A 10,727-nucleotide genomic window follows, 5' to 3' on the forward strand; every position below is an offset into this window, starting at 1 on the left:
AAGGCTCACATATGCATGCTGAGATTTTCTAAAACCATAAAGTTGAGCACTATACAACCCCCATCCAGCTCGAGTAAACACAGATAACATTTGCATTGGCACTTACACGAGCAACAGCTTGTACTATCTGTGACATCTGTAGTAATCTCAAGTGTAAATTGAGTTGAACCCGTTTGATCTGTGTACATGATAAAATTTTTTTTTTTTCAGGCTAGACTGCTGTTTTGGAGGTTGTCGACCACAGATATGATTCCAGCACTTATACCATCCAGACAAACCTTGGACAGCTTGTTTGGCCTTAACACACAGGACTTTAGCCAAGGCGGGCACACGTGTGTGTGTGTGTGCAAATATACATGTACACTGAGCTGACATGAGCTGAAGGGCCTGGATTGCTGAACAGGGATGGATTCCAGAAGAGCAGAAGAGCAGAGGGATGTGTAGGGAAACCATAAACATGATATTTCTTCCAGATCTCTGAGGGCTTTCCTGCACATGTTTGTGTGACTGCGTGAATAATACAACTGGATAAACATATGGACTTTACCACTCCCGTCTCTAACACAGCCATTTGTTCATTAATTAATTTGGCAGCCTCCCTCTCTCCTTCTCATTCTCTCTCCCCTTGTCCATATGCAGCGTGAGTGACAACATAGAAAGTTATTTACAGGGCAAAAGCTTGAACGGCATCAGGACACTACACAACTCAGATTACAGACGGAGCGGCAGACGTTTGAACATGCGTTAAGTCTATTTTAAGAAAGCATCTTTTATAAACACTGCGTAACTAATGGCTTTATTATTCAAATGCACCATCAAATGAACAATAAGTCCTTCATAAATGATTATTTACAACTAAAAACCTTGTCTATATGTTCTGCAGTTCTTTTCCATGAGGTAAATAGTCCAACTGACCATGCAGAGGGGCTGAAAGGTTAATTAAAGAGCTTGTTTAAAAGACAAAGCATTATGTTTGTGGAGGATAAACACCAATCAGGAGTTGTTTTTACAACCTAGCAAACCCTGTAAAGCATCCTGAGACACAGTTTAATTTAAATATTGACATATTATAAAAGTGGTGGTGCCATTTTTGTGGCAGCTGTTGCACAAAGTACAAAGTGTAGTAAAAAAAAATTGTGTGTCTGACCTGTGCAAACGGGCCTAAAATTGTAGTCCATAAATTGTTTCATAAATTCCCCAGTGAGCCAGCAACAAGTTTAAAAGAGAGAAACAAACATTCAGAGTCGGTAAAGGATAGTGCACAGAGCCAGGCTGTCAGATTTACCTCCATCTTCTTTGCAATTTGTACAATACGTTTTTAAAATTAAACCTGCATCATACCACTCTATTCCACAAAGGAATTTCATGACTAACTCATGATGATCATAGATAGACAGCTCTTCAAGGAACCACCTGACTTTTTTCTGGCTAGTCATGCCTGCTGCAACTTCCGGCTGCATGCTGGACTATAGAATAGGTACACCAGCCTCCTCTGCTGGTCACATACTGGCAATACAACATATGTATATCAGCCCCCAGGTGGTACGGGCCCCTTACTTTTTATGATTTGGTATTTGTGTGAAAGATTTTGACCACAAAGCAGAATGTGTGTGAAAGAAGGTAATGCTGGAAACTTACAAACACCACATTAAAACATAAAGCATTAATCGACATGAATCCTCCAGGATCTCTACTTGTTTCCAACATAAAGTCAAAGATAAAAAAAAAAAAATAGGGCTTTCAACAACTGACAGAGTAATTATTATGCCTCTGTCTCAGCGCCAGCTGTTTCATCTCGGCTCCCTACTATCACTCTGTAAGTAAAGTGTATAAAATTCCCTACAAACAACAGCAAAGAAAGCGACCGAAATAAGGGAAATATACAGAGAAATAAATAAATGATTAAAGACGGATAATCTCGAGGAGCAGTTTTGTGTTTTGAATTTGGAGTTGGAGAAAAAAGACACACTGTTGGGTCTCAGTGGTGAGTCCAGGATAAGGAGCCGGAACAGAAATGGTTGCTTCCTGATCCAGTACCAACAGTACCCATGGAGACAGAGCCATGGGGGGGCAGTGTATTAAAAGATCAACTGGACACGGTGTGTGTGCTTGTGTTTCAATGTGTGTGTGTGTGTGTGTGTGTGTGTGTGTGTGTGTGTGTGTGTGTGTGTGTGTGTGTGTGTGTGTGTGTGTGTGTGTGTGTGTGTCAGCGTATTGGATTCCATCAGAGAAACTATGGTAACCGACCCCGAGACCGTCCGCTTCTGTCCCCCTCTGTCAGTGTGATTTTTTTACCATAACTTTCCTCCTGTCTTTGTGATATAAAAGGTTCTTTCTCATTCACACAAACAGAAAAGAGTTTTAACAAAAGAAGTAGCTACCCGCTACGACTCACCAGTGAAGTCCTGTCCTCTCTGCTGTTTCTGGGAATTCTGTAAATGAATGAATCGGTGAATGACAGAAAAAGCAGATGACATGCAATCAAGGTGGATTTCAACCAGGGACGTTGTCATTTTATGATCAGTTTTAAACTCCAGGCGCATTATCCCTTTTTTGCTTTCTTTTACTCAATATCTTTATATTCGACAGCTTTTAGATAAAAAAAAAAAAAAAAAAGAAAGAAAAGGAAATCATTAAATATAGATAAAAATGGTTTAAACCCCTTAAAATAAAGGTGGAGACAATCACTTAAAAAAAAAATAGCTGTCTCAGCTATTAAGAAGCCTTTATTGTGGCTTATTGTTAGAAGCTTATCTAAAATTCTGCTCCAATATCCTTCATGATCCAAACCTCATCCCTTTTGAAAACAACTTGTCGTTGCTAAATTACTTGGGTACCAAACAGCCACAACATTTTTAACAAACGTGGTTTCATTTGTAACTCTAAGATGCCAGAGTGCACCAACAACACAAAAACAGGCGGTTTCATGATGTTAAAATAAAGATGCAGCCTTACAGCAGTGTTGTCTGCCCCTTTTCTCTCTTAAAACTTTCTCCGTTTTGTGAAACGTGGCCTGCCCATCGGCGTCAAGCCTTCAAATTTATACAGCACGTTTCCGGTCATTTTCAAAATAAAGCTAGCCATCTAAAATTTGCTTCAAATTATTCTGTTATATTATGAAAATCGAAAACATGTGGAAATCAAATCTTCATTTAAAAAAAAAAAAAACAAGTACACACACAGAGCACTATAATAAGTTAGCCACGTGTTAGTCAATACGTTATACTTTTGAAGGCAAACTCGCTTCGCTTCCGGTATTTCTCTGGCCTCTTAATTTGAAGTGCATCCATGGCAACCAGTGTCGCTACACGGATCTTGAGTGCATCCCGTTACTTTCCCAGGAAGCCAAGAGCCGAGAGCATGACAGCAGCAGTAAATGACGGATTAGAGCCAAATTCAAAACAATTAGTGGAACAGAATTTTTGTGGTTAGCTCTGCTTTTTCGTTATATTTTTTTTGGAGAGACATGACACCCTCGCAGAGAGCCCACTATGGATGTGAAGCGTCGCGTAATGATAAATGGAGATTGGCAGGTGAGTGACGGTCGGGAATTTGTACTTACAGTTAAAATATTTAAAACTTTACAGAGGGGTGCAGTCAACATTTTCTGTCACAAATGGGTTAATAATCCGTCTTTAAACTGCAAAGGGTAAATTGTTGGTGGGCTATGTGGGCTTAGTCTGTGACACACTAACTTTTCACAGGTTGTTGCCCCATCCGAGTTGTGAAAAATGACATTATCATTACTATAGGAAAGTTAATAAAATTATAACTCTCCACACCCTCCACAGACACACACACACACGAAGAGAAAAGGCTGATTCAGTCTTATTTGGCCGGCCACAGCTGGCTCTTTATGAGATGTTTTTTTTTTGTATGAGCGGAGCTTTTGTGTGTGAATGTGTACTGTTTCTCACTCTCAGTGGACCTGTGCGGTGTCTTGTTAAAAGGGGTCATGTTAGAGGTAGGGTCTTGTGTTTCTGTCTGTTGTTCTGCGTCTGGAAACAAAACAAAAAGAAAAACAAACCCCCGCTGAGCGGACGGATAACATCTCCCCGTCTCCATCAGTGCCAGAAAGTGAAACGTCAAAGATGCTCCGTGTCTCTAATGCTTCATTAATCATGCAGATTCAGCTGAGCCCTAACCAGGTCAAGCAAGCTTTTGTTGAGGTGTGTGTGTGTGTGTGTGTGTGTGTTTTTAAGGAAGCCTAAATAATTCAGCCAATGGAGCAAGGTGCTTGAGGAATCTCAAATGGCCCTTGCACTCCCTGTGATGGAAAACACTCAAATCTGATCAGCCAGATTTGCTTTCACACTCATGCGCACGGTCACACAGGATGAGGAACTGGTGTTCTGTTACTTATAAGTTTTCCTTTGTGTACGAGTCTAGAGGAAGCCCACCGGGACCATGTCTTCAAAGTTAACATGCACACTTTCAAAAATCCAATGCTTTCTTTCTGTCTTTGTTCCTCCACCCCCTGACACGCTTCAGCTCCTCCAGTCCCCTTGTTAAAGCGACCTGCTGGAGCACCCCGGCCCTGGCCTATCCACCCCCAACCTGCCGGACATATTCACAAGTCTCTCTTTCCTCCTCGTCCTCCTCACCTCCCCCTCTTCCACACTCGTCATGCAGAGGAGAGCGCCGAGCGGCCCCATCTGGTCACGATTGTCCGCCCATGTGGTCAAAGTACACTACGGAAGGTGAATTCAAGGTTTTGGGTAGTTCGAATGCACCATTCATGAAGGGTCTATTGTGACTAGTGGCCTTTTCTAATGGTTCATAGATTAGTTACACAACATAATGGTTTTATGGTTTGAATTCTTTCTGTTTGGTAATAATGTAGCTATTACAGACAGATAATCTTCATAGGTTTTCACTTTCAACAGTCCATTGGAAAGGTTTTCCTGATGAACTAAAGCGCTAAGACAAAAAATGTCATTATTGAAGAGGAAAAAGACTCGCTAAAGGACACGCTTATTAATAGCGTGTAACCAATCTCTAAAGCATTAATAACGAATTAATTTACCATTAGAAAAAACATTAGTTACATTTTAGAGAGTGGGTCAAATTTTTCAGTGTATGGGATTGTCATACACATGGGACAAGTTTCATAACCTAACTGTTATTTTTGTCTCACAAGGTGACAGTGCTGCTGAACCGCAGGGGTGTGGTGTCCTTTGAGCAACTGCTGCTGGATATCTCGGAGGCATTGGGATTCCCTCGCTGGCACAGAGCCAGAGTCACACGTCTGTACACGACACACGCACGAGAGGTGAGGCCCAACCATGAACAGACTAACTTGAAAGCGAGAAGGCAAAAATGTGCCCTCTAAATCCCCTTGTTCTTCCCACACTAAATGTGCAATATCTTTTAATTGGCTCCCAAGTGTGCGATGTGGTCATTTTAAAACCTTAACAAATACTGTTAAATTAATCTTCAGATTTCCTAAGATTTCCACAGAAAATCCCAATCACATGACCTCTTCTGTCCTCAGCTACAGCCCTGATTGCAGCCATCTCTTTACAGACTTAATCAACTGATATTGTTGTAAGTCGCTTTGGATAAAAGCGTCAGCTAAAATGAAATGTAATGTAATAGAAATCTTGGGACTTAAAATCTGGTGCTCTGCCACTGTCAACGCCAGTTCCCCCTCCTGCAATGCGCACAGTTCTTGTATGCTGGAACAGTACTGGGCTCGAGATTCAGCTCTGGATATGCAACATGTCGGCACAAAGCTAAAGAGAAATTTATGTTCTGAAAATAGATTTTGACACAGTGCCCGTGTCTTTAAGGCAAATCTGGTCATAAAGCAGCATATTATGCATGTATAGTATTTAGTAGTGCATACTAAACCATCACGGTGGGGAGTTGGGCCAAGCATGAAGGAGGACACAAATGCAGACCACGACCAGGCAGACAGGAGCAGTTTGTTTAGCAACAAATACTTAGTGACCAAGCTTACTGGCAACATGGCAGTAGGCCAGTAGACAAAAGCGGAGGGCAAGCAAAGAGCTAAAGTCCAGGAAAGGAATTTCTTTAAATTTGGCACAAGCATTCACTCTGACTAAGGGATGAAGTGATTAGATTATGGTGGTCAAAGGTCAAGGTCACTAAGACCTCACGTCCATCCCGTTAGAAACTCAACTCCACACCTTAGAAAACCTTGTGGCTTCTTCGCAGCAACATCGATGTTTGAAGCATTGTTCACTGTCACGGCAACAACTTTATTGGACAAATTTCTTCAAAGGTTTCACTACATGCATCATATGAGTCTGGACAGACATGGTTGCCAACTGCAATTTCATTGCAGAAGGTGGTAAGCTAATTGTAGTTTATTTTTTTATTTTATTTTTTTTACAATAAATTTCATCCATTCACAATCCAATGCCAAGAAACTCATCTTTGCCACTGTTCTCTGTCACCCGTTACACTATCCTGTATGTTTAGCAGAGTAATAAGCTGGTGACTGTATTCCAGGAGAACGACAGCTTTCTCAATGGACATCAGGCACGAACCAGTCACATTAACTTCCATGAAAAAAAAAAAGACCAGTTTCCCACTTATCTTGGAACTCTTTGTGCTCTAGTTCAACCTTTCTTGTGAAATTAGTAGGAAGCATTTTGATATAAGCTACCGACAGGTTTCACCATTAAACGTAGCTTATCAAACTAAGAGGCTGATGAAATTGATCAGTGGTCCAGATGTGCTGCCTGGTTGTTTGTGACCGTCTTTAATCACCATTCTATCTCTTTCTATCACAGGTTAAGGGTGTGTGTGATTTCTTCCGAGGTGAGGTGGCTTTCCTGGCTCTCGGTAAGTCTCGCCCTGAATTGAGCAGTGTGCAGGAGGCTCTGGAGGAACTGTTTCCCGAACATTCACATTACCGAGCTGAAGCACTGCGGGCATGGGAGAAGAGACTTCGGCCAGCACCAGATAAAGCTGCTAAGGCTGACAGCGGATACAGTGAGGGGACAGAAAGCAGCGGGACGAACCCAGATACACACCGAGACACAAATACCCAAGTCAAGAATCATATTAATACTCGCACATCTCAACATGCGGACACACACCAGCCAGAAAACTATTATTCTGACTCTCAGAAGTCTCATAAAAAGAATCCATGCAGGAAACCTGCTCACCTTGCCAACCACCTGCAGAGACTGCGAGTGAAGGGCGGGGTCAGAGAGCCACAACCTTCTGTTATTGGTGCAGTTAAACATGAAGAAGGTCTTAGAGACACAGAGATTTCCTCTCCTACCCTGTGTGAAAACTGCTCAGCGAGGAGAGCGAAACATCAGGGTCCAGAATTGATCAGTGCACTGTCTGGGAGGGTCCCACTTCCACCTGTGTCAAGAAAGCAGAAAGGAACTTCTCATAAAGAGCAGCAAGTGAAAAAGCTAAATGTTTATAACAACCCTTCTCCTCCTCGGCCAATTAGAAGAGATGAGGAGAAGAGTCTTGTACAAATACAACTTTTAAATCCAGCTCCAGATGTGGGTGCCGTACAGAGAGACACACAGAAGAGGGACACCTTTGGTCTTCTCTCAGAGGGCAGTGACGTCACCCTGTCAGACGTCGAGCGTTGCTATGAAATTGGACGTGTGGTTGGAGATGGGAACTTTGCGGTGGTGCGAGAGTGCCGCCGACGTGACAGCGGCCAAACCCTCGCCCTGAAGATTGTTGAACGCTCCAAGCTGATTGGTCGAGAGCACATGATGCAGAACGAGCTGAGCCTTCTGGGTAGTCTGTGTCACCCTCGTATAGTGCGGCTGTTCGCACACCACCATACGCAAACTCACTCCTACCTGGTGATGGAGCTGGTGAGTGGAGGAGATCTGTTCGAAGCCATCAGTGACAGGGGGAGGTTTTCAGAGGCAGAGGCAGGACTGATGGTGTCAGATGTGAGTGAAGCTCTGAATTACATCCACTGCAAGAGCATCGTCCACAGAGACCTCAAACCGGAGAACCTACTGGTGGGTATCAGGGTAGATCAGAAGAGTGGAGTATTTATGATCTGAAGTTTTATGTGAATTTTTTTTTATAAATATAAATTCCTTTCAGACTATTAATCTCAATTGTCTGATCTGTGGCACTCGTGTGCACTACTGTCTGCCACAAAATATTCTGCATATCAACACTGGATGAGGAATAATGATAATAATGGGTTTCATATTTTCAGAGAAAGATCACTAACTTACAATTGATGTCTTTTTTTCAGCTTGGGAAGAAACAAAGACAATCTATAGTTATTTTTATGTGAACAATGAAACACATCTTAACAGTTAAGTTTCAAAATTAATTTGAGGTCTACACCTAGTAGGATGCAACAACTGCAATCCCCAATGGAGAGGTCAAATGTGATAGATAAAAATGTCAGTAAAACAAGTAAATATTTTACTGTCTGTGTAGCAACTATGTCAATGCACTGGGACTTGTGTTTTTTTTTTTTAAGTCTATATTTTTGTTCCCCCTCCTCAGGTAGAGCAAGTCGCTGCAGGAATCTGTCGGCTGAAGCTCGGAGACTTTGGTCTTGCAATGGTTGTGACTGAACCAGTCTTCACCATATGTGGCACACCTACATATGTAGCCCCAGAGATTCTCTGTGAGACAGGTTAGGACTTCATGTGACTTCTGTATCTGACTGAGCAGTGCTTTTTCATTCTGAAAAAGATATGTCTGTTGTTTATTTACCCGTCAGGTTATGGCGTAGCAGTGGACATATGGGCTCTGGGTGTGATCATCTATGTCCTACTCTGTGGCTTCCCCCCATTTCGCAGTCGGGATCGGGACCAGGAAGAGCTGTTTCAGCTAATAAAACAAGGACAGTTTCACTTCCCGTCCCCCTACTGGGACCTCATCTCAGAGGGTAGGATGTATAGAAACTCCCGGCAGCTGGCACAAATGTTGTATGTACACTTATACACATATAAATACCCTTTTTTTCTGTGTGCGTTTTTGTGTGCAGAAGCTAAAAGCCTCGTCGGAGCTCTGCTTCAGCCAGACCCAGCAGTGAGGCTGACAGCACAGCAGACCCTCCTGCATCCCTGGGTGAAAGCTATGGCTTCAATTTGCAGGCAGAGGGCGCTCACAGACGAAACTCAGAAGAACCCAGCAGAAACTGAAGCAGGACCACAGAGGGTCCACAGACCAGTTCAAACAAAAGCATCAGAATTGCTGACAGACAAAACACCAGCACTCCCCGGCAGCAAGGAAGAGATCACACTTAAAGAGCCGAGCGCACATGATGAGAGACAAACTGAGATGAATACAGGCGGAGGACAAGAAGAGAACAAACTACCACAGCAACACCTAAAAGAGATGAGCCCAGTCCACATCACATCTCCACAGATCAAAGAACACACACCTTTACAAAAACCAGAGTCCACCTCCACAGAGCAGCACAGCAGGCAAGAAGTACAGGATCCAGGTCCGGAGCAGCTCGATCAACTCGGCAGCCCTGAAGCCCAAACGGAGCTTCCATCCCAGATTAACACACAATCGAAACAGAACGGCCAACAGCAGTCACCTCCAGATTCCCCACCGCTAACCAACACGGGGCAGGAAACCACAGCAGGTCACTCAACGCAACACAACACATCCACCAACCCAGCAGCAGCTTCTCCGACTGACTCTCAGAACTTAATCTTGCCCACACACAACCCAAATACAGCCCCGCTCCAGAACCACCCAAAAGAAAACGAGCCGGATGGTCCCACCGCCGTCACCCACCCACCCACACAGTCCTCGTGTCACTGATCTGTTTGATTGTGGGATTAGGTAAGGGGCGTTACTTTCATCGTTCCTGACAACACCACTGATTTCTTGAGAGCTGAAGCCTTGACTGAACAGCTGGTGATGTGATTTATTCTCTTGGGATGAATAGCGTCTGATCAATGAAGCTAGACACATCTCAGATGTTTGTCTTGCAATCATAAATTAATGAAGGTGTGTGTGTGTATCAGGACTTTACAAGTAGGAGTTGGGAAGTAGTGAAGCACTGCGCGCTTGTCTTTTTTTTTATGTTGCGTGTTTTCATGGACTTTTTAGTAAATTTCTTGTATTTTGATAGTTTTTTTCATGCAAATCATATCTAACTGAGGATATCATGTCCGCCATTGATATTTTTGACTGCTTGTCTATTGACACTGACTGATCTTCCTTTTATACTCATATGGAAGTCCATCCCACAAAGTGTGTTGTATGATAACTACAGTCGTTTACTATACCATCATTAACTAACCATATACTTAGTCCCAGTAAATTCCTGAACACGATCTTTCCAACTTTCTGTTTATTGTACATACATTGCACTTCACTGGATTGGAAAACAAACCACCGCTGATTTGACTCGATATTACCGTCACTGTGTGACGACAAATCTGTTTGGGAAATTTGATGTGTGGTAATATCCTGGAGCCAATAATGGGGATTGACCAACACCGAGGAACGTGTGTGAGCACATACAGCTGCTGGGTAAACTGTGTGTGCATAGCTGAAGGTGGTATTGCTCCCCTCACCATTCCACACAGACCAAATAAGGCATATCTGTCCGTCCAATGGGAGGAGTTAGTCCTGTCCCTCCCGATTGCAGACAGCTGACACGCTGACATCCTGCCACACACACACACACACACACACACACACACACATGCACACATACACATACACACACACACACACACACACACACACACACCCCCATCATGCACACATACACACACCCCTCC

The 10,727-nt window shown here is 43.1% G+C and overlaps 1 protein-coding gene across 1 annotated transcript; it reads left to right on the forward strand.

Annotated features, from left to right (window-relative positions):
• Window positions 1-3,362: 3,362 nt before the first annotated feature.
• Window positions 3,363-10,695, forward strand: dclk3 (doublecortin-like kinase 3). Its single transcript, XM_069695492.1, has 7 exons — window positions 3,363-3,533; window positions 4,492-4,700; window positions 5,141-5,272; window positions 6,762-7,973; window positions 8,479-8,611; window positions 8,699-8,866; window positions 8,966-10,695. Exons 1-7 carry the CDS (start codon window positions 3,467-3,469, stop codon window positions 9,754-9,756), a joined length of 2,712 nt encoding a protein of 903 aa, XP_069551593.1. The 5' UTR covers window positions 3,363-3,466; the 3' UTR covers window positions 9,757-10,695.
• Window positions 10,696-10,727: the final 32 nt, after the last annotated feature.

Source organism: Brachyistius frenatus, unplaced genomic scaffold (genome assembly GCF_029030835.1).
Source record: "Brachyistius frenatus isolate BFR_SWC_R1_liver_20210118 unplaced genomic scaffold, ASM2903083v1 Contig_2, whole genome shotgun sequence".
Classification (NCBI taxonomy): Eukaryota; Metazoa; Chordata; class Actinopteri; family Embiotocidae; genus Brachyistius; species Brachyistius frenatus.